This window comes from Trichechus manatus, unplaced genomic scaffold (genome assembly GCF_000243295.1).
Source record: "Trichechus manatus latirostris isolate Lorelei unplaced genomic scaffold, TriManLat1.0 scaffold00096, whole genome shotgun sequence".
Taxonomy (NCBI): Eukaryota; Metazoa; Chordata; class Mammalia; order Sirenia; family Trichechidae; genus Trichechus; species Trichechus manatus.
The window spans coordinates 3742205-3765864 of NW_004444032.1; the positions used below are offsets into that span (position 1 = coordinate 3742205).

Sequence of the window (23660 nt, forward strand, 5' to 3'; positions counted from 1 at the left end):
TCAAAGACCACAGCCTTCAGTATGGATTACACCTCAACATAAAGAAAACAAAAATCCTCACAACTGGACCAATAAGCAATATCATGATAAATGGAAAAAATACTGAAGTTGCGAAGGGTTTCATTTTACTTGGATCTACAGTGAAACCCATGGAAGTAGCAGTCAGGAAATCAAATGAGGTATTGCATTGGGCAAATCTGCTGCAAAAGACCTTTTTAAAATGTTAAAAAGCAAAGAAGTCACTTTGAGAAGTAAGGTGCGCCTAACCCAAGCCATGGTATTTTCAATTGCCTCATATGCATGCAAAAGCTGGACGATGAATAAGGAAAACCAAAGAAAAACTGGTGATTTTGAATTATAGTGTTGGTGAAGAATATTGAATATACCATGGACTGCCAGAAGAATTAACAAATCTGTCTTGAAAGAAGTGCAAGCAAAATGCTCCTTCGAAGCGAGGATGGCGAGACTTCATCTCACGTACTTTGAGCGTGTTATCAGGAGGGACCAGTCCCTGGAGAAGGACATCATGCTTGGTAGAGGGTCAGCAAAAAAGAGGAAGACCTTCAACAAGATGTTGTGACACAGTGGCTCCATCATTGGACTCAAACATAGCAGCAATTGTGAGGATGGTGCGGGACCAGGCTGTGTTTAGTTCAGTTGTACATAGGGTCGCTATGATTTGGAACCAACTCAATGGCACATAACAAGCAGCATCAGAGGGGATAACTTTTATCTAAAAAGTTTTAAGTATAGGATTGTTTGGGATCCTGATTTCTAGGTAGAGTCTGCCTTAAGTTATATTTTTTCAAAGGATTGTGATTTATTTAGGGATTTGTGGGGAATTGTGACATGTTCTTAGAGCCCAAGCCTCCACTTTCCTCTATTTGCCTTCACTGCTTTTTCCAGCTACCACCCTCAGCCCCTGCTCACAGGTGTTTCTAACTCCCTCACATGACCCAGAGTTCTTTCTTAGGACCTTTTATTTAATAGTAAACCTTATAGATTTAAGAAACCCCTAGAACCAGGGGCCTTGGCTCCCCTAGACCACTCACCACTCTCTCCTTTTTTTAAAGATTTTCAGGAAATAAGATCTCCCAACTTTTCTTGGTCTTGATACCTCCTGGTAGTTTTTGTTGAATTTACCAGACTGTATTCAGAGTAGACAGAGCTCAGGCATTGGAATCTGACCTGAGTTTGAATCTAGTATGGAGTAACACATACCCTGTACAATGTAGTTAATGACTCTGAGACTCGGTTCCCCAATTATAAAATGGGGTGGAGAAGGGAGGGGGAGACTACCTTTCAAGCTGTGAGGATTAAATAAATATGTGCACGGTGCCTAGGCAATGACTCTGCTCAACAGCTGTAATTTCATTATCATTAAACTCAGAAAGTTTTCCTCATATCTGACCTAGTCATTAAGATTCTTGTTGGAAACCTGCCCATCTTTCCAGCTCTCTAGACTACCTGAAGGATAACCTTTATAGTTCTCACCTGAATGAGAGAGAGGATCCTGAACCAAACATTACTTATATTTATTTGAAAATAAAATTAAAAACAAATAAGAATGCATCCAACATATAACAAGGCCCTGTAGTAGTTAGTGCTGTCCAGTCAGCTCCTGCTCATGGCAACCCCATGTACAGCAGAACGAAACGCTGCCCAGTCCCACACCATCCTCATGATCACTAGCATATTCGAGTCCATTTTTGCCTTCCAACCTAGGGGGCTCATCTCCCAGCACTATGTTGACGATATTTGTCGTGATCCACAGGGTTTTCATGAGTTAATTTTCAGAACTGGATTGCTGGGCCTTTCTTCCTAGGCTATCTTGGTCAGGTAGCTCCACTAGAATCTGTCCACCATGGGTGATCCTGCTGGTATTTGAAATACCAGTGGCATAGCTTCCAGCATCCCAGCAGTATGCAAGCTATCAGAGTATGACAAACTGACAGATAGTAACAAGGCCCTAAAAATCCTAAAACTTAGCTCTGGCCATTAAACATTAGGATTCCTGCTTGCAGGAAACTGAACTGGCTCTGGCAGGGAAGCTTCCAGTGCCAGCCCTTCTGACAGCTGGAATACAGACGGGCTAAGTCTTCCTTGTATGTAAGGCTCTAGTCAGTGAAAGTGCTAAGGCTGATTTCTGGGGCCTTTTAGAAAGGATGCAGTAAAATGCATTTTTAGAGTATGCATTTACTTTCTTTTCCTCCAGATCGTGAATTTATCCACATGAGTTTGATCTCCAGTTTATAAAAATATTCTTTAACACATGTGCTCATTAGCATTCAGAGAGAACAGGCCTGCTTTGATTTATACTTTCCTGCTTGGAGAGTCAGACACTTCTCTTCTCCTCGTGTGAGTGAACTTGGAAAAGTGAAGCATGCTATTCGGTCTTATTAAAAGCAATTAAGAGTGAACCTCATGGTCTTTGGTTTGCATTCTGAATATCTGGGCAAATTTTTCAGACTATTTCAGTATATTTCTTTCTTATGGGGTATTGATATGTGGTCATTTACTGCCAGCGTCATAATGTTTGGCTTCTTGATGTAATTAATGCACCCAATTATACAGTCATGATTTCTTTTTTGGTTTTGTCTCCAGAATAAGGAGTTTGTGTGTCGAGGGCACGACTACGAGAGGCTGGAAGCCTTCCAGCAGAGGATGCTGAACGAATTCCCCCACGCCATCGCCATGCAGCACGCCAACCAGCCTGACGAGACCATCTTTCAGGCAGAAGCGCAGTGTATCCTATGCTCCTGCGGAAAGGCTGGCTTCCGGTTAGGTGGCACCGGCCATTAGTGCAGAGTATTTTTATTTCAGGTTGTTCCAGCCACTGGTGCCTTTTTAATAGCCACGTTCATACTCTCTCTCTCTTTCTCATGATCTTAATTTTAGTTTAGCTCCTTTTGAACAGAATTTAGTTACTCTGTTTTTTTATCAAGATGTCAGGTGAAAAGAAATCCCTTAAATATTCTGTTAAATAATTTTTTTTCCTTTTAATTAAAACTGTTCCCTATCTCAACTCTACTTTTAAAGCTCTTTTTAGTGATTTCTCTTAGAATAATTTTTCTCCATCATACCCTGTGGAAACTACTTCAGTTCAAGGAAATAATAACATTATGTTTACTGGCGCACATCATTCGTACTCTTCTTGCCCTGATATTTTTATTCTGGAATATGGGAGAGAAGAGAAGAGGTCTGCCAGTATCTTTTGAGGCTCTTAGCCATGGCATCCTGGACAGCCTTTAATAATGGTTATGTAATGAACACTCCCAATGTCTAAAATGAACAACTCAACTGAAATTACACAGGAGTAGGGGACAAAGGGAAATCATCCCAGCACTCCTTTCCAAATCCCTCTGCCTCTCCCTGGAAAATGATGGTCTTAAAGAAGTCCTGAAATTCCACTAATATTTATGGATACCATTTCAAAGCAGAAGCCAAAATGCAAGAGAAGCAAGAAATTACATAAGGAATAATATTTTGCTATTTTTCTTTGATTAGAAGGAGGTAAATATACAACTAAATATGATGTTCCTGTAATATAATTTTTTGAAATATCAACTACAAGTAAACACTTGGCTTATTGATACAGGATCTGAGAGAGTGGTTGCTGCAAATATGTGGAGGCAAGGGATGTAGAGGATCATGCAGGTAAATGAAAAATGATTATCAGTGTTTTGGTTTCTGTCCTTGGTGGTAGTTGCATGAATATTCATATTTTATCAACGCCCATAGAAGCAGTAGTGAAGAAATCAAATGACACATTGCATTGGGCAAATCTGTTGCAAAAGACTTCTTTCAAATGTTAAAAAGCAAAGACGTCACTTTGACAACTAAGTTGTGCCTGACCCAGGCCATGGTATTTTCATTCGCCTCACATTGCATACAAAAGTTGGACAACGAATAAGGAAGACCGAAGAAGAATTGATGCCGTTGAATTATGGTATTGGCGAAGAATATTGCATATACCATGGGTTGCCAGGAGAACAAACAAATCTGTCTTGAAAGAAGTACAGCCAGAATGCTCCTTAGAAGTGAGAATGGCAGGAATTCATCTCACGTGTTCTGAACAAGTTATCAGGAGGGACCAGTCCCTGGAGAAGGACGTTATGCTTGGTAGAGTAGAGGGTCAGCGAAAAAGAGGAAGACTCTCAACTAGATGGATTGACACAGTGGCTGCAACAATGGGCTCAAACATAGCAATGATTGTGAGGATGGTGTATGGCCAGGCAGGGTTTTGTTCTATTGTATACAGGGTCGCTATGAGACGGAATCTACTCAATAGCACCTAACAACAACATTTTTTAAAAAGAAATAAGTAAATTTAAGAGGGCCATGAACATCTCATGATCGGGGTTATGATTAATCCAGTTTGGAATACCTAAGATCTAAGCCATTCCTATCTACCCCCACAAGGAGAAAAAAAAAAGTCACTGATACGTAAATTTATGGGTCGTGCAAATTTCAACCTCATACTTTGTCAAAATTACCTGCCCAGAAATAGTTCAAGACCTGAAGTTTGAGAAATGATTTGCTATGAACTCAGTTCTTGGCAACTTCTTGGCAATTTTTTAAAATGACTTTGACCCAGATGGAAACACCAGATTGTTACTTACCCTGTTCTCTCTGCCAGAGCTCATCTCAAGCCAAACTTTCATGGAGTTTTCCAAGTCGGGTTTCCTCCTTGACTTTTTAATCCTAGATTTGCAGATCTATGCTGTGACTCCCATCCCAGAGAGCCAGGAGGTCCTGCAGAGAGAGGGTGTTCCAGACAACATCAAAAGTTTCTATAAAGTGAATCATATCTGGAAATTCCGCTATGACAGACCATTTCACAAAGGGACTAAAGATAAGGAGAATGAATTCAAGGTACCATCAAGCTGTTATTACATACTGTCTCCTGAGATAGATTATGAATTTTGTGGGGGCAAGACCCTAGGTAAATATTTACTCAAAATAGCAAAAAGTGGCAGAACCAGAAGGGACCGTAGAAATCATTTGGTCTAGTGGTTCTCAAACTCTGCGGTACATCAGAGTGACATGGGGGCTTTCTAATTAAGCAGATTTCAGAGCCCCAGCCCAGAAATTCTGACTCAGTGGGTCTGGTCGGAGGCCCAGAAATCAGCTTTTTTGTGATAGTTCTAATGCCGGTGGGCCTCAGACCAGTCTTTGAGAGCTCATGATCGAGCCCAGTCCTCATATTCATTCATGTTGAACCAATTGTGGGCACCTAACAGTATGAATTCTCAGATATCATGGAGTGCAATGAGTAAGGAGTACTTAATGAGCAGAGAAACAGAGGATTCTCGAGACAGAGAACAGCTGGGTGGACTGCTGGTATGGTGGGAAAGTTCTGTGCTATCCTCTGCTGATTTTTCTTGTTATAACGGTGTGTAATTAGGACTTTTGAGAGGACCCAGGGTAAAGGCAAACCTTAGATTCCTTCTCACGTGTTGAGTTCTCTGTTCTCAGTAGTTACAATATGCTTTGCTAATTTAAAGTTCCCTCAGCCAGACGGAATAAAATTTCCCACAGCCCCACTGGGGGAAAGGGGCAACATTGTACAGCAGATAAATTATAATCTGTCCTTTCCTTGACAATAGTGACATAGTGAGACCAGATAGATCCCCAGTTAGTGAGTATTTACCCCCTAAACAAAGAATGCAAAACAAACTTATTATTGGGGGTTAATTGGTTTAGCTTCTTTCATCACAGATATTCTCTACTTAAACCAGGAAACGTTTTCTTAACCCTATCAGTAATGATTGTATAATGTTACCTCACCTTGTCAGCTCTGAGTGTCAGTTCCCGGTGCTCCCAGAAGTACATCCAGGAATTATTCAGAGCAAAGTAATCCAAAAGGGAAATTGTGACCATTTTGCAGAGTTATGATGGGGTTGAGTAAAGAGCAGTCTCTTAGGCAGGGAGGTTGGATGTGTTAAATATCAAGACAAGGAAACCAGTGGAGAATACCACTGGGATGTTATTGAAAATGCCCATGATCATTTTCTAGTCCTTTCTGGGGATTTATATTTGTCTCTTTGCCCTCCAAAACCAATTAAAGATCTAGTTAGTTCATGATATAATTTTCTTTGCAAATGCTTCCAGTGAATAAAAGTCAAAGATTCTTGGTCAAAGTCCCATTCTGATTACCGGTAGAGCCCGCGCTAGAACCCGTATCTTTTGACTCCTCCATTGCCAATTCTACTGCATTTCCTCATGGCGATCACTTTATTTATCAATGGTACAGCGATCTCCCTAAAGAAAGATAAAATAAAATAAACCTGGCTTCCTTGTTCCTGTACTTACAGCCCTTAGAATCTGGCTCCAAACAGCTGCTCCAGAAGCCTCATCTGCTCCACAACCCACTCACCCACCCTGCCTCTTAGCTGCAGCAACACCGAGCTCCTCTCTCCATCTCTTGCCATGCCCTTTCACAAGCCTCTCTGAGTCTCTGTTCCCACTGCTTCCTGCTGCCTGCAGCGCTTCCCCCGCTCTCTCCTCCTGGCAAACTCCTACACACTCTTCAAAATTGAGCTCACGTGTCACCTTCTCAGAAAAATGCTGTCCTCCTCCCACAGGATGGCGTGCATGCCTGCTTCTGCCTCTGTTTGTCCATAGCACCTTGATCATGCCTCTCTCTTAGTCCTTTGCCCTTCTTTATCTGATTCCCTCTGTCACCACCTGAACACTGCGAGCTCCTGTCATGGGGACTCTGCCCTGTTTGTCTGGGTCCATCTTGGCTAGCACCCAGAAATCCTTCCAGTTTTTGTTGTTGATGAATAAATGGCACTGTTTCAGGAATTTTGGAAAGTGTGTTATCCTCTTGGTAATACACATTATTTAAGTAAGAAAAAATGAGTCACAGGTACAGAAACCTGGTTGACAAAAGAGAAACATATTGTTGACAGCAGCTCTTAGCAAAGGCAGCTGTGGTTTTATGTGTGCTGGTGCTGGGGATGCCTGTCTCAGTCAGCAGGAGCCCAACCCTAACATACAGATCCTCCTGGACTGTGGCAGTTCAGATGGGCAAGAGGGAACAGTGCATTGGGTATAGCAATGGAGAAGGAGTCAGAAGTACTAGTGGGTGGATTCTAGTGCTGGCTTTACTGGTAATTTAGAATGCAACTTTGAGCAGGTCATATTGCCTCTTTGGTGTTTCGTGTCTTCATCTTTAAAATGAAGATCCTTTGACAATAGGTTGAGCTATGGGATTTCTGAAGTCCTTTCCTCTTTTAAGAGCTTGTTATTTTAATCTTGTGTTGACTAGCTGATGCTGTTACCCTTTCCAGATAAAAATGCCTAGACCTTGAGGAATCGAGAGAGTTTAAAGTAGAATTTAGAATTTAGAGAAATAAAATAACGTGACGGCCTATTTTTATATTTGTAAGCTTGCTGTCTGAAGTAGGAGATCATTTATCCTACACAGAAAAGAAAAGTTACAGGAGACATTCAGTGGAATTATAAGCGTAAGCTTGAGCGACATCTTACTTTGATGGCTTTATGAGTATAAAGGGATTGCTGAAGTGTTAGAATGAATACTAGTGAAAAGCTGAGCAAAATGAGCAAAACCTGATTAAATGGAATGGCAGACATTGGTCATAGCTCAGTACCTAGAAAGAAGGGAAACCAGGGACTTAATTTGTTTTGTACTTTGTAGAGTCTCTGGGTGGAGAGAACATCCTTATACTTGGTGCAGAGTTTACCTGGAATTTCCCGCTGGTTTGAAGTGGAAAAGCGTGAAGTGGTAAGGATCAGAGCTTATTCTCAAGTACTTTCTCCTCACAGTTGCTCACCTGCAGTCCTGCTGTGTATTAATTGCTTCTGCTTTTAACTTGAAGTCCCTGGAAGTGCTCAGTGAGCTAGTGAATGTTTATTATATTGACCACTATTATCAAGCCAGGTAGACATTACTGGTAATACCATCTTGGTCCATCCATCCTTGAAAACAGCTATTGTTACAGAATGTAAAGAATCAGGTCCTTAAGTTAGAACTGGAATTCTAGCTCCCCTAATTACTGTAGCTGTGTGACCTTAAGCACTTACTATGTGTCAGGCTGATGCTAAGAATATTACCTGCATTATCTTATTTAATCATCATATCAAAGCTGTGAGGTATGTATTCTGGTCTATATTTTCACATTTTTTAACAAGAGGTTAAAAGTCTTTGCCAGGGGTCACATAGCAAGACCTTAAAAAAAGAGTGACTCAAACCCAGATTTTTCTGACTCCAAAGTCAGAATGTTAATCAGTATTCAGACAAAAATGTTAAGCCAATAATATAAATTGATTCAAAGTTCATTTAATATATGATTTGCAAATTGGGGAACACTTCTGACTAGAGAAGTCAAAGTGTTCCAGAGATGAAAGAACTTCCAAAAACCCTTCTACCCCATGTTATGGACATTACCATGGAAAGGGGCCAGAACTGTGTTTACATAATAACAATTTACCCTAAACACCGCTTCTAGTTCAACCCTGGAGTTTCTATTTCGGGAAGCTGACTGAAATCTTCAAAAGAGCACAATGCCCAAGGCAAAATAGTCTTTACTAATTAGCAAGACTATTCTTTAACTTAAACGTGACTTTTAGGAGACCAGTCTGCTCAAGGCTCAAGGTTCAAAAGATCACCTTCAGATCAATGGCGTAAGTGGTTTACCTCAACTCCATGGCTCCCAGAAATCAGGATTCCAGGAGAATTAAAAACTGTTTCTCATCATTATGTTAAGCCTCAGTTTCCTCACAGGCAAAATGGGGATAACTAGGTTTGAAAGAAGCCCTGGTGGTGCAGTGGTTAAGTGCTTGGCTGCTAACTGGAAGGTCAGCAGTTCAAACCCACCAGCTGCTCCCCAGGAGAAAAGACGTGGCAATCTGCTCCGTAAAGATTATAGCCTAGGAAACCTCATAGGGCAGTTCTCCTCTGTCCTACAGGGTCGCTGTGGGTTGGAATCGAGTCAAGGGCACACAGCAACAACAAGAGGGTTGTTGAGTGTATTAAGATATGCATGTGAAACTCCAGCCCAGTGTCTGATGCATAGTCCATCAGTGCTGTTACAGTTAGGCATAGTGCTATATTATTCTGAACGAACAGTTATGAATAGAGCACCAGCTAGAGATCAGTGGGTGTCATTATAGAGCCTGGCAGCCACAGTACCCAAGAACCCTCCTGGTTCTAAAACCTGCCCCAGTGCCAGTCTCCAGTTTGGAAAGCAGAGAGAGCAGTGGCTAACGGCATCCACATCTAGGGTGAGACCCCACCCTGCTGCCTCTACTGCTCTTGAGCTGACACAGCCCTATAATCTTGTAGCATCCCGTCTCCCTCCCTGGGTACATGTGTTATGGCTGAGGCCAGCTCTTCGATTGCTACAATCCTCTATCTGATAGAAAATACACCGATTGTGAAAGTATAATTCAGCTTTTCCTTATTTAAATAAATAAGCCCACTCTGTCAATAAATAAACAAGAGCAGCGCCTGCCCAAATTGTCTTCAAGAATAGCTTGGCCTACCTGAAATCTCTCTAAGCACTGAGACTACCCTTGCATATCTCGTTCAATTCAGCTAAGGATTTAGTGGAATTTTTTTTTTTTTTGCAACACCGAAAAATGAATACAGCTTCCTAAGCAAATTGAACTCGATTCAGCAGATTGCATTATTACAGTTCTACTCTTGTGGTCTGAGTCAAGGGTTCCCCAAAACCAGTTGCTTACAGGGTGCACCCTGGTGCTAAACAAAGTGCTGAGAAAGTCTTATTATTGCACTTCCTGCTGAATGGCAGGGGCCCAGCCCACAGAAGTGTTCTTAGTCATCCATGCTGCACTAATGATTCAGAGAGCCTTTTCAGCCATTCACTACCCAGAGCATTAAATCCTCTGAGGTCTCACCAATGGTCCTAGCACCTGAAATGTTATGCATGCATACATACACACAATGTTAATAAAGAATAGCACGCTGATAGTGATAAAAGGAGTATTACTAACCACAACCTTTCAAACATCAGCTGCCTACTTTATTAGAATATGCAGTCTATGTTCTGTCAAACAAAACACAACAAACTGGGCTATTTTGTTGCCTGAACACAGCCCACTCTTAGCAGCCTTCATGTCTTTCTCTTGTTCCTGCTGCCTGGAATCGGTCCACTTTCTATTAAAATTATTTGGTTTATGATTTAATCTCTAATGTATGAGGTCCTCAAGAAGAGGGGCACAGAGTAGGTACTCAATAAAGATATACCAAATTGAACTGAGTTGAAATTCTTTATCAGCAGTTTCAAAATCTAGAAGATTCTGAAAACCAGACTATGTTTTCATAAGTTTGGCTCCAAAACTCATTTGGCAATAAACCTAACCTGAACTAATGTAAGACCATTATAATCATTATCCCATTTAGTGTGAAGGTTTATATATTTTGCTACAGAAAAATTAATATTGTTGGTTAAAGGGACTGCGCCAGACCCTGCTGGGGTTATATAATATACCATATGTGCCCTATGGCGCCCTGGTGGCACAGTGGTTAAGTGTTCAGCTGCTAACCAAAAGGTCAGCAGTTCGAATCCACCCGCTCCTTGAAAACCCTATTGGGCAGTTTTATTCTGTCCTATCTGGTAGCTATGAGTCGGAATCGACTCAATGGCAATGGGTTTTTTTGGTGTTTTTTGTTTTTTTAATGTGCCCTATATTGCCTTTCTAAAATCTGAACTGTGAAATATCTGACACCAAAGAACCACAGATGAGATTGTGGGCCTTTACTTCTAAGTTATGGTCCCAGAATAGCTTATTAAATTTTGCTTAAGATAACAATGTCTTTGAACTATTGTTTCCTCAGTATTTGTTTTATATATTCTGTTCTCAAATTTTACAAAAAGTTTTTTTCTCATTAGGAATTAAGCTCATTTTAAAAATTTGAAGCAAGATAGAAAACTATAAAATAGAAGGTATAAATGAATAATTGTGATAGTCGAACAACGTGATAAGCATAATTGTTGTTGTTAGGTGCTGTTAAGTAGATTCCGACTCATAGCGACTCCATGTACAACAGAATGAAACTCTGCCTGGTCCCGCGCCATCCTCACAATCATTGTTATGTGTAAGCCCATTGTTGCAGCCGCTGTGTCAGTCCATCTCGTTGAGGGTTTTCCTCTTTTTTGCTGACCCTCTAACAAGCGTGATGACCTTCTCCAGGGATTGATCCCTCCTGATAACATGTCCAAAGTATGTGAAACGTGTCACCATCCTTGCTTCTAAGGAGCATTCTGGTCGTACTTCTCCAAGACAGGTTTGTTGGTTCTACTGGCAACCCATGGTGTATATTCAATATTTTTCTCCAGCACCACATTTCAAAGGCATTAATTCTTTTTTGGTCTTCCTTATTCATCATCCAGCTTTCACATGCATATTAGGCGATTGAAAACACCTGAATTATACACGTGAAGAATGTTGAAATAGCAAATGTTTTGTTACATATATATTCTCCACAATAAAAAAAAAATATAAGTAGGAATTTTTAAAACTCTGAAGATGATGAGAATATTATCACATCTCCCATCAAATTCATAGAAAATCATATGTCTTCTCTTTGAAAATATACCCAGAACCCGACCACTTCTCACCACCCTCACTGATACCACCATCTTGCACCTAGATTACTGCAGTGTTCTCCTCAGAGGTCTCCTGCTGCTACCCTTATCCCACTACAGTCACTTCTGTACACAGCAGCCAAAGTGTTCTCTTTTAAACTTAAGTTACATCAGAGAAAAGTAAAGAAAATATACAATGAACCTGATTTAACCATCTTTCCTGTTATTTACCAGTTTTTAAAGTAATAATCTTGTTCCATTGCACTCTTCAAAGGTGACCAGTGAGATTTTTTTGTTTGGTTTTGGTTTTAGTATCACTAGTAACTCGTGGATTTAAACATGTTTGTTTTGTTTCAAACCATTGCCATTATTCTTATTAATTTTCAAATTGTTCCATCTTTGGCCATTGCGAGCCTCTTCAAAGTGGCTCCTGAGCCCTATTGGCAGGATCCAAGTAGTCTTTGTTACTGACCTAACACACAGGATCAGATTTTCAAACCACACATACCAATCCACAGTCTTGCCCGGTATCGAGCTTTACTAATAACTTCAAGGCAGTCAGGAGGCTCAGATGGAGCAGAGACATCTGAGACATCCAATGTGGTCCCCCAGGTCCTTCTTTCCGACATCACTAATAATAATCCAGAATAATAGATGGAGCATCTTAATGAGGTTCCTCACACAGGGGGCACATTTAAATTATGTAAAATAATTAATTTAAGTAATTTAAATTGTGGAACATTTCCATTTTGTACTCCAGAGAGTTGCATAGCTTCTCAGGAACATTCTCTAGGGAATCATGCCTTATGAATTCTGGGTTTATTTACTGTAAGCTATCCTTTAGCTGGGGACTTCCTGCTAAAGGCATTCCATAGATAACATCTCTTCCTTTTAGCAATTATTCTTAGTCTGTTTATTTAGAGGTTCAATTGACAAGGAGATTAAACCTGATCACCTGCCTGCTTTTCTGTCCCTGGAGGACATTTCTCCAGTAAAGAATCACAGGCCAGCTGCTCTAATAGAGATACCTTCCTTGCTTTAAAAAAAAAAAAAACCCATTGCCGGTGAGTCAGTTACAAATCATAGCAGCCCTATAGGACAGAGTAGAACTGCCCCATAGAGTTTCCAAGGAGCACCTCGTGGATTCAAACTGCTGACCTTTTTAGTTAGCAGCCATAGCACTTAACCACTATGCCACTAGGGTTTCCTTCCTTGCTTTAGGGTACGGCAAGTTGTCCCAGGTTCACTTGTTACATCTTCTGTCCCAGTGCTGAAATCAACCATTTCTCCAGTGACTCCTGATTCTTTTTAGTAATAACAGTATTTAGAGATCACAGTCTTGGTGCTATGGGAACTTAATTCTTTGATGAACTTTCTTTGTATACATGTCTTTGCACATTTCTTTGGTCATCTCCCTAGGATAATTTCCCTGGAAGTGAATTGATCTATCCAAGGGTATCCAAATCTCAACTTTTGGTTCATGTATCAGTGATGAGATGTATCAGTGTATGCAGTCCCTGGAGGAGATCAGTTTGGGGGAGTACCCATTTTCCCAGCATCCTCTCCTACACTGAGTGTCGCCGATTATTTTAATCTTCCTATATAAAACCAAAAAACTGAAACCTGTTGCCATCCAGTCGATTCCGACTCATAGTGACCCAATGGGACAGGGACGAACTGCCCCACAGGGTTTCCAAGAGCGTCTGGTGGATTCGAACTGCTGACCTTTTGGTTAGCAGCTGAGCTCTTAACCACTGCGCCACCAGGGCTCCTCTTTCCATATAATAGACCTAAAATAATCACAGTAGGGTTTGTCTGTTTTTGTTTGGGGCATTTACTGACCACTGGTAAAGATGTTTTCATATATTTATTTACTCTTTCTCCTTATTTTGCAAATATACTGGTCATGTCCTTTCTCTAGTTTTCATGTCTTTAGTATTTGAGAGATACTAATATTTTGTCTGGAATATATGTTGGAAATATTTTCCCAGGTTGTGGGTTGTCTTTTGCCTGTGTTTATTGTGTTTTGTTTACTTTTTAACTTATACCTAATCAAAGCCCTCAGACTTTTCTTTTATGGTTTAGTCTTTGTGTACATAAGACAAAGGTTTTATGTCACAAATAATCAAAAAGTACGTACCCACTTACCACCACACAGATAAAGAAATAGAACATTGCCAGCAGCACCCTAGAGGTCTCCCAGGTACCTCTTCCCAATTATAGCTCCCTTCCTTTCTCCTGGAGGAGCCCTGGTGGTGCAGTGGTTAAGTGCTCAGCTGCTAACCAAAAGGTCAGCAGTTCAAACCCATCAGCTACTCCGTGGGAGAAAGATGTGGCAGTCTGATTCTATAAAGATTTACAGTCTTGGAAACCCTATACAGCAGTTCTGCTCTGTCCTGTAGGGTCACTATGAGTCAGAATTGACTCAGCAACCATGGGTTTGGTTTGGTTTGGTCCTTTCCCCTAGAGGTTACCACTATCCTGACTTCTATGGTATTCATTTCCTTTCCTGGTTTATCAACTATTTTTTGCTTCTCTGAAAGAGTCGGTTTAGTTTTGCCTGGTTTTAAACCTTGTATAAATTGTATCACACTGTATGACTTGCTCTTTTCACTCTGTTAGCAACATCCATTTATGTTATTGAATATAACTGAAATTTTTGTTTTCATTGCTGTATACTATTCCATGTGTGAGCGTACTATGATATGAGCATAGCACAAATGTCTATGCATTCTAATGTCAATGGACATATGGATTATTTAGGACTATTATGAACAATTGTGCTTTGAACATTTTTGTCCATGTTTCCTGACACATGTGTACACATCTGCTACTTTGCTTTTCCTAGGATATATTCCTAGGAATAGAATTGTTGGATCCTAGCTTAGCAGATAATGCCAAACTGTTCTCCAAAGTGATTGAACTTATTTGAACTTCCAACAGCAGTAATTGAGAAATCCTATTTTTCACATTCTCACTCATTCAGTATTATCATATTTATTTTTGCCATTCTGGTGGGTGTGTAGTAGTATCTATTGTGGTAATATTTTTCATTTCCTTGAACACAAATGAGGTTGGACACCTTTTCATATGTTTAGTGGCTATTTGGATTTCTTTGTAAAGTGGCTGTTCAAGTCTTTTGCCAGTTTTTTTTTTAATTGGGTTCTTTGCCTTTTTCTTACTGATTTGTAAGAGTTCTTTATACATTGTGGACCTGGACTCTTTGATGTTTATACATGCTATAAATATCTTTTCCTACTTTCTGACTTAATTTTCCCTCTCTTTTGGTAAACATACATTCTTAATTTTGATCTAGCCAAATCATTCTAGCAATTTCCAGGTTGGTTTAAGATGATCTTACTGACCTTGTTTTAAAACTCTAGTTTGTTTCCTTAACTGAAAGAGCCAATATTTAAATGTGCTTATTGTAAGCCTGGATTACTTTAGAGCTGAGAGCTTGGCAGATCTTCTCTTCAAAGAGAATATCAGTGACAATAACAGTCATAGTGCCATATATTTCAATAGCACTTTTATCATTTTCACAATTAAGTCCCCCTTAACAACCCAGAATTTCTAACTCACTACGATTCTATTTGGCTCTCCTTCAACAAATAGATCCTGCGGCGTATATGATCATCTTGTTTTCTATAGCTCCCAACTGTGTACCATCTTGTGCCACCTTATGGTGCTGTTATATATGCATATGGGGTCCATATGAGCATATGTCCTATCTTCCCAACTGAGCTGAAAGCTCCTTTACATCAGAGGATCTGTAAATGCATTTGTGTCTCTTTCATGGTGCTTTGTATTGAGTAAGCATCCGTGATAATGAAGGTGATAATAATATACCGGGCCCTCTGAATATTTAGCCATTCAGAAGAAAAGAAAAATCCATTTTAGAAGATATGAGATGCTGGGATTTTTTTTTTTTAAAAGATTATATTGCTTGTCAGTTTGCTAATATATAATTGATAATTGCTGATTATTCAAGCCACATTTCAACCAATGAGTATAATCACCTGCCCTTTCCTTGCCTTACTAATGAGCAGTTAATTAGACCTCCACATCCTTGTCTATTCTACTGGATAGCTCCTAGTTGAGATATTGATGGAAGCCAGGGGGGAGCACAGATAATTATGTGGATCATCTACTTTGTCTTTCTTCTTGAATATCACAAAATTCAATATATATTTATGCTCATTTGCTTCTCAGGTAGAAATGAGTCCTCTAGAAAATGCAATTGAAGTGTTGGAAAATAAGAATCAGCAGCTGAAGACTCTGATTAGTCAGTGTCAGACAAGACAGATGCAGAATATTAATCCCTTGACCATGTGCCTGAATGGAGTGATAGATGCCGCAGTCAATGGCGGAGTTTCAAGGTACCAGGAGGTAAGGATTAGGTTTTGTTTGAGAGAAAGTTTTCAGATGTGACTTTTTAGGGTTTCATGAATCTTTTTTCAAAATATGTACATACATCAGCATACATAGTGCTATAGTTGATACAAACGGAGTCGTTTGTTAAGCAGAGCCACATACAGTCATTTGTGATGTCCACTTATTCCACTTCCCAACATGTGATATTGTGAGGATAAAAATGTGTGTGTGTGTGTTTTTGGTGTATAATAGTAGTGAGGAGATGAGGATTGTTTAGTAAATGTCTATCTAAAATCATTTCCCTTAGCAAAGAGGTTCATGGTCATAGAAAAGTCTGATCTTGGCTAGAAGATACCTTAATTGGACTTTTCATCTGCCCTCTTAGTTTTAAACAAAAAATAAACCCTTGGAGATGAAGTCACCATCGTGATCACATTGAATATTAAGACAATTATTTTAGGATTAATGACATATAGCTTGTTGATTTGGATTTGTTGTTTGTTTGCTTTACCAAAAGTACTTATCATACAATCTCAGACGTCCCTTTAACAGTCTTTTCTTATGAACCCATTCTGACCAGCTGCTCACTCTAAGAATCACTCCATCTGACCCCAAACATGGTTTGTTATGGTTTCATTTCTTTGGAAGATTGCAGATCTTTAAAAACAACATCCGTGTCTTTTACTTCGTTTGTAACTTTCCCAAATAGACTGACTGTGCCTTCTCTTACTAGGCTTTCTTTGTCAAAGAATATATCTTAAGTCACCCTGAAGATGGAGAGAAAATTGCACGGTTAAGAGAGCTGATGCTGGAGCAGGTAAGGGAGGTAGAAGCCAATTAATCACCTTCTCTCTGTGCTGCCTGGGTATGTGCTTGCTTAGCCAGAGACCCGACTACATGGTTTTCTACATGGGTGGTCTAGCTGAAGCTGGCAATTGAGAGTTGCAGATTCACCTGTAATGGATCCTAACTTGCTGATTTCTACTTTTCTCCCCCACACTTTGATGCAAAACTACATTTAGCAATGAGTAGGTCATGGCAGCCTCTTATAACAAATGCTTCATATATTCTCCTAGGTCATTTGAATGTTCTCTCCCTAAGGACTTGCTGTAAGTGTGGTGCCAACTTTTTATGGAAACTTTGTACTCGAATAAGTTCAGGCCAACTCAAAATAAATGGATGGATGGATGGATGGCATTGTTATTTAAACGGTAGAATGAGGAAGTGAGAAGTCAATAGACTTTGCCATAAAACAGCATCATATTTTGCAAACTAAGCCTACAAATTACATATGGACAAAACTAAATACAACCTCATCATTTTCTACTCCAAAGAAGCATAGTTTATTTTTATTTATTTGGCACCATCAAGTGCAGAGAGCTGGAGTGAGTGATCTGTTGCCTATTGTATCCCTATTAAGTAGCTCTTAGACTGAAAACAGTTTGAACACCTCTGAGGTAGGTAGGAGATGTTATGGTTGAAAGGCTGGATTAATTGGGAAAGACAGACACTCTATTCCCATGAGAATTGGAATATGTATGATAAAGTGTACCAAAAGCATCTTTACCAAGTTAATAAGCAAATGAAGCATGCTTTTTTTTGCATTAAAAACTGATGAGGTTGTGTCTGGTTTTAGTCCATATTATATGCTCTGCAGGTTTAATCCAAAAAACATGATATTTGTGGAGGTGAGGCCATGGGTGAAGGCCTTAGCTGGAGTGGGCTTGTTTATACAGCTTCTGGAAAAATAGAGGAGTTACTTGAAATTGCTCTGCAAGGAAATAGAGAATAAACCAAGTTCCCGATATGATCTTGGGGGTGATGTTGATGCAAGAAGTGAACAATTTGGGTTGTCAATTCTTAGTGACTTTGACCTTTGTTGATTTTTTAAAATCTGTTTTACCTGAACACGGTCTCTTGTGAATGGTTTGCCTCACCCAGGAGTCTTTCTGCTGTATTCAGCCTGACTGAATTCTTTGCCCAGAATTAAAGTTGTAGCTTAGGACCGAGAAGCATCTCAAGAAAATAGAATTGAGAGCCTTTATTTCCTGTACATCCTGCCTGATTATGTTCCTAAGGCCTTGTGAAAAGAGCCGTGGCCTAGAGAGCATTTCATCTCCATCATAGGACAAGCTGTGCCTGCTATGTGACCTCATCATTTTTGTGGGACAGTAGAAGTAGAATTAGAAAGAGCGGGCATTGTCCTTCTCTGGGCCTGTGTGAAGTAGTTCAGATAAACTGTAGGGGATACGGAGGTAAGCTGCCTCACGTGCCTTCCTGGAAGGACTTGTTGCCTCAGCTGTTGAGTGTCGCTATTGGCAGACTACCTCCATCTGTCAGGTTTTCCAAGGATCGCCTCAGCTGCAGAGAGCCGCCTCACCCAGTGTCACCACCTTTCTGGACAAATCCACATCCAAAGACTGAGGAGAGGATGTAGAGCCTGGCCCTTTGGGCCCAACGGGGCAACTTTGACAGACCACTGAAGCTCCATAGCTCCCCTGGGGCCTGCTGATACTGACAAGACTGCCCCACTTCCCCTCCCTCTCACAGGCAGTGATCTCAAGGGCAAAAAAAAAAAGTGCGTCAGAGTAGAACTGTGCTCCATAGGGTTTTCGGTGGCTGGTTTTTCAGAAGTAGATGCCAAGCCTTTCTTCTGAGGCACCTCTGGGCAGACTTGATCCGCCAGCCTTTCAGTTAGCAGCCAAGCGCATTAACCATTTGTACCACCCAGGGACTCCAGTTCCAAGGGCACTCCCTAATAAACACCCTAATCTCCATGTGAGAGTCGGCTTCCTGGAGAACCAGCCTGCAACGTGTTCTAGGCAAAAGGGAGGTCACCAAACAACTAGCGCTTAATATGGACACAGCTGGAGGCTCCTGCACTCAGGCTCAACTCTATCTCCCTTCCACCCCCTCATCACAGAGAGCAGCCTCTCCCTTTATGCCTGACATACACTCTACTCAAAACGATTCCTTCAAAGGTGGCCTTGATGTTTATTTTGGGGTATTTTCATCTTTATGGAAATGTGCTGGCAGTCGGGGGTATCCAGAACCTGAGTTATAGTCCTGTCCCCTTAGGGAAGATGCTGGACTCTCCAACCCACTGGACTGTCTTGTTTAGCCTGAGCTTTCAACCTCTAGTCTTCATTCACAGGCCGTAAAGATGAAAGACCTTGTGGTGATGTGTGATTTGTTTTCCTCCCAGCCTATAGAATTTGTTCTTTTGCCCACTTGAGCGTGGGAGCGTTTTTAAAAAATATAAAAGACAGCTGCTATTCAGTGAGAGGAATTAAGCACCATGGATCGTGGAACCAGGGAAACTTGAAGGTTTATGTTCGCTTCTCTATGGGCCCTCACAGCAGGAAACCTTTTTTTTCTTTTAAGTAGGAGCTGCTCCCTTTTTGCATTATAAAAAGTGAACAAGAATAATATTTTTTTAGTAAAAACAAGAAACATAGCAACTGTTTTAGGATTCCTGTGCATTTGTTAACTTCCTCTCTGACAGATTTTGAAAATTTGTGGGAGGGATAGAAAAAACACACGAGGCCCTGATGGAGGAGAGAAGGGTGATGTGGGAGAGAGCGCCGTCCAGAGAAGAGGTCCCTGTCGTAGCCGCTCCTGCCCTCGATCCCTGCCTCATCCTGGGAAAGGCAGGAAGGGGCCAAAGAATGCATGACTGTTAAGAAGAGATGACTATCACAGATCTAAAATACATGGGAAGGAAGCAAGGGGTAGTGGGAAAATCACGTCTTTGAAATCAGTCCTAAGTTCAAATCCCGATTTGGCTTTTACTACATGTAGGACTTTTCTGAGCCTCAGTTTCCTCGCCTGTAAAGTTCTTGTGTTATAGAGTTCTGAGCCTGTTTCCTTGCCCATCCATTGTTCCCGTGTTGTAAAATTGAGAGGATTAGCCATAATGCGTGCAAAATGCATAGTCCCATGCTTGGTGCCAAACAGGCACTTAGAAAGTGGTACTCACTGATGTTTTTTTTCCTTATCTTATTTTCAAGGCACAAATTCTGGAATTTGGTTTGGCTGTGCATGAGAAGTTTGTGCCTCAAGATATGAGACCCCTTCACAAAAAGCTGGTTGATCAGTTCTTTGTGATGAAATCGAGTTTAGGGATACAGGTATGTTATGCAAAGTGTCCGCGGTGGGGCAGTATGACCGCTGCCAATTTGCCTTGGGGTTAGAGGGACGATGAGATATCCAATAGTGACATCTTTTGGTTTTTCTGCGAAACTGCACCATTTTACCAGAGAGCATTGTCTTCTATATGCCTTGCTCCCCTTTTATGAAAACAAAAATAGTAATTAAATGAAGGAAGGCTTAATAATACTGAACCTTGGATTCCTATATGAAGATTTCATGACAATTAGGATGTGTATGTAGTATACTAAAATATCTCACAAGTTTTTTTGCCCAAATTATTACTATTCTAAATATTTTCTTTGCTATATCTTTAGGAGTTCTCTGCTTGTATACAACCCAGTCCAGTCCATTTTCCTAACGGAAGCCCTCGTGTGTGCAGAAACTCAGCACCTGCTTCTATGAGCCCAGATGGTACCAGGGTAATTCCTAGACGCAGGTAAGTCATATTCTGAATTATTTTATAATTTGGCATCTCCACAAAATGATCTGAAACTATTCTCTCATCCTTTATGGCACAATTTGTCAAATATGCTATTTCTTAATGAAATAATTAACCCGCAAGGCAGCTGCAGATATCTACCACGGGTAAAACAGCAACAGCATGAGAAATAAATACACTCAAATGTTTGACTATATTGAGGCAAACAGGAGACAATAAATGGGATACTTTTTTTTTTCCTTCGGTTTTATACCACGCCAAGCATATGATAAAGTGCAATTCAGAGACTGAGTTAACGAACATTTTTTTTTCCCTCGAAACAGCCCATTAAGTTACCCAGCTGTCAACCGATATTCCTCCTCCTCACTGTCCTCACAAGCTTCTGCTGAAGTAAGCAATATTACAGGGCAATCAGAAAGCTCTGATGAAGTCTTTAACATGCAGGTACTTTACTAGCTTTTTGTCTAGTCGTGTTTATTCCTTATTTGTCTCAGTCATGAGAGTTCCTGTTCATTCTGCTATGCTATTGAGCAGACCTAAGAGCAACAACTTGACTTAGTACAAACACACATTTAAGCATTCTTACTGCTTTATTGGTCTCTGGAGTCTACAAAGATGTTTCTCTCCAATCTTCCCCATCCACTCTGAGAAGACCTAACCAAGCTGGGAAAGCCCAGGCAAGCTGTACAGGGCTTGGCTTTGAGACCTAGCTCTGATTTGGTTCTTCAGTCCAGGCCTCTTGGGACGCGTAGCCACACACCGGCCACCTCTTAGCATTTCTATGTGGCTTTTTTTTCTTTAAGAAGACATGCCTTGAGGGTTCACTATAAAAAAATCCTCTCTACTTAAGTATATACTGAAAAATTCCATAATAAAAAGTTGTTTTACCAAACAAACAAACAAAAAAAAAAAGTAGAATTTTTAAGGATTTTAGAGCCAGTGTGACTCTTGTAACAAAAACTTTTTATGGAGACAATGCCAGTATAGCATTTATGATAATTCAGAAAGACTAAGCTGCAATTTTCCTTACAACTATTTTTGGGAAAGGGGCATAGTAATATTGCCAAATTAATATTAGAAACATATGTTAGGAAATAATGAAAAGGCTGATTTTGTATCTTTTAGAAACACTCATTTATTTATGTGCCCAAGGCTGGGGGCCATTCTGCTTACATTTCAGTCAGGAAGTGCTTTGCTTACTGGTACTGAGTCCAAGAATGTAGCTGAAACTATGTAGAATGCATTCATTTGGCAGTCGACAAAACTTCAAATTCTTGATTAATTCAGACAGGCCTTCTTATCAGTCTGAGTTAGTAAGATTTTTCTATACTTCTAAGTGGCCTTTTATGCTTTTAAAAAAATGGTTATTTTGTTTCAAACATATCAGTGTTGTCTGAAGTCTCTAAACCATATATGATAACAATTCCCCATGTATTTCCAGCCAAGTCCATCTACCTCAAGCTTGAGTTCTACTCACTCCGCTTCACCTAATGTGACAAGTTCTGCTCCATCGAGTGCCAGAGGTCAGTGCCAGGGTGCAGGGCAGACTAATGGTGCCCAGAGAACCTTCCAGACCCAGGGAACTGTGGCTTTAGCGTCTTAAACTGCACCCTACTGCCACAACACTCTGGTTCTGCCTTCCAAACAGGTCCATTGCCACCACCACAGTGATGATTTTTTTCTTTCCTTCTCTTTCCAGCTTCTCCTTTGTTGTCTGACAAACACAAACATTCCAGAGAAAACTCTTGCTTGTCGCCAAGGGAGAGACCATGCAGCGCCATCTATCCAACACCCGTGGAGCCTTCTCAGGTAGTCCTTATAGGATGAAGAGACCAGAACACAGGGAAAAGCCTGCAATTGCTTACATACTTCTGCAGAAACACACTTTAGCTGCCAGAAGCAACCAGATGAATTGTGCTAGAAAACAAGTCCAGCTGGATGAAGAGTACCCCTGTGTTCTCTGCTCATTTTTAGAAGTCTCTGAGCCATATTACTGATAGGGATACATAGTTGTTGCCTGAGCAGTAAAGTTGAGAAGAAAATGGAAAATGATTTCACCCTCCTTGATCTGACGCTGTGTTTCATTCACATTGCCGTTGAGTCAATGCAGACTCATAGCTACCCTATAGGACAGAGTAGAACTGCCCCCCAGGTTTCCAAGACTGTCATCTTTATGGAAGCAGGCTGCCACATCTTTCTCCCATGGAGTAGCTAGATGGTTCAGACCGCCGACGTTTCAGTTAGCAGAGCGCTTTAACAACTGAGCCACCCAGGCTCCTATATTTCATTGTTGCTACTGAAACATTAGGAGTCTATCAGTGGTGCAAATGGTTAAGCACTCAGCTACTAACCGAAAGGTTGACGGTTCTAACCCACCCAGAGGTGCCTCAGAAGAAAGGCTGTGAAGACCTTATGGAGCGCAGTTTTACTCTGCAACACACGGGGTCAGAGTCGACTCGACAGAAACTGGGATGGGTGGATGAGTTGATGCCTGTGTGTGTGTTTGCGTGTGTATGTTGCAGAAATCTTGGGAAAGTTCTTACATTAGCAAAAGACCCTGAAGGAGAAGCATGCTGTTACCCAGCAGGTTTTCTTTTGCCAAGACCTAGTTTGAGAGAGCTGCAATTGATTCCTTCTGAAGCAGCCAAGAGTGCAGGGCAATCTCTGTTTTGCCTTTGCCATTCTCCTTTAACATATTGAGCGGGGAGCGGTTGAGTCCTGGGGCTTTCTCTGCATGCCTCAGGAGTGAGGGAACTGCCCCCATCTTTGCTCATCTTGGTTTCGAAGCCCGTCCTTCCTAGTCTGAGAGTGCAGGGCCATGAGCACAGGCCTCTGGACGCTTTGAAGGGTAGTTTCAAAAATGATGCTTCATGTGTAGCCCTCAGATTTATGGATCATCTGGGAACAATTTAGGAGCGGGGAAGAATAGTTAAGTAGACCCCAGCTAATTTCTGTTTCTCTACACCAACCTGGCAGAGGTCTTTTGCTCCGTCTGGAAATGACTGAGTGCCAGTGGGATTTGGCTTGATTAGTTTATCTTTGCTGATTGTGTGCTCTTCCTGGAAGTCCCAGTATACCTCATCTGCACTGCACCGATGTCTCGCAGAAATTATATC

General features: G+C 40.9%; 1 protein-coding gene across 1 annotated transcript in view; it reads left to right on the plus strand.

Annotated features, from left to right (window-relative positions):
* DOCK4 (dedicator of cytokinesis 4) overlaps nt 1–23660 on the plus strand; it is a 481731-nt gene that overhangs the window by 445386 nt on the left and 12685 nt on the right. Inside the window, exons 39-48 of the mRNA XM_023737032.1 lie at nt 2605–2746; nt 4709–4875; nt 7667–7753; nt 15792–15968; nt 16687–16770; nt 19964–20083; nt 20420–20541; nt 20868–20988; nt 21986–22067; nt 22244–22353. Coding sequence (XP_023592800.1) covers nt 2605–2746; nt 4709–4875; nt 7667–7753; nt 15792–15968; nt 16687–16770; nt 19964–20083; nt 20420–20541; nt 20868–20988; nt 21986–22067; nt 22244–22353 — 1212 coding nt within the window. The remainder of the gene's footprint in view (nt 1–2604; nt 2747–4708; nt 4876–7666; nt 7754–15791; nt 15969–16686; nt 16771–19963; nt 20084–20419; nt 20542–20867; nt 20989–21985; nt 22068–22243; nt 22354–23660) is intronic.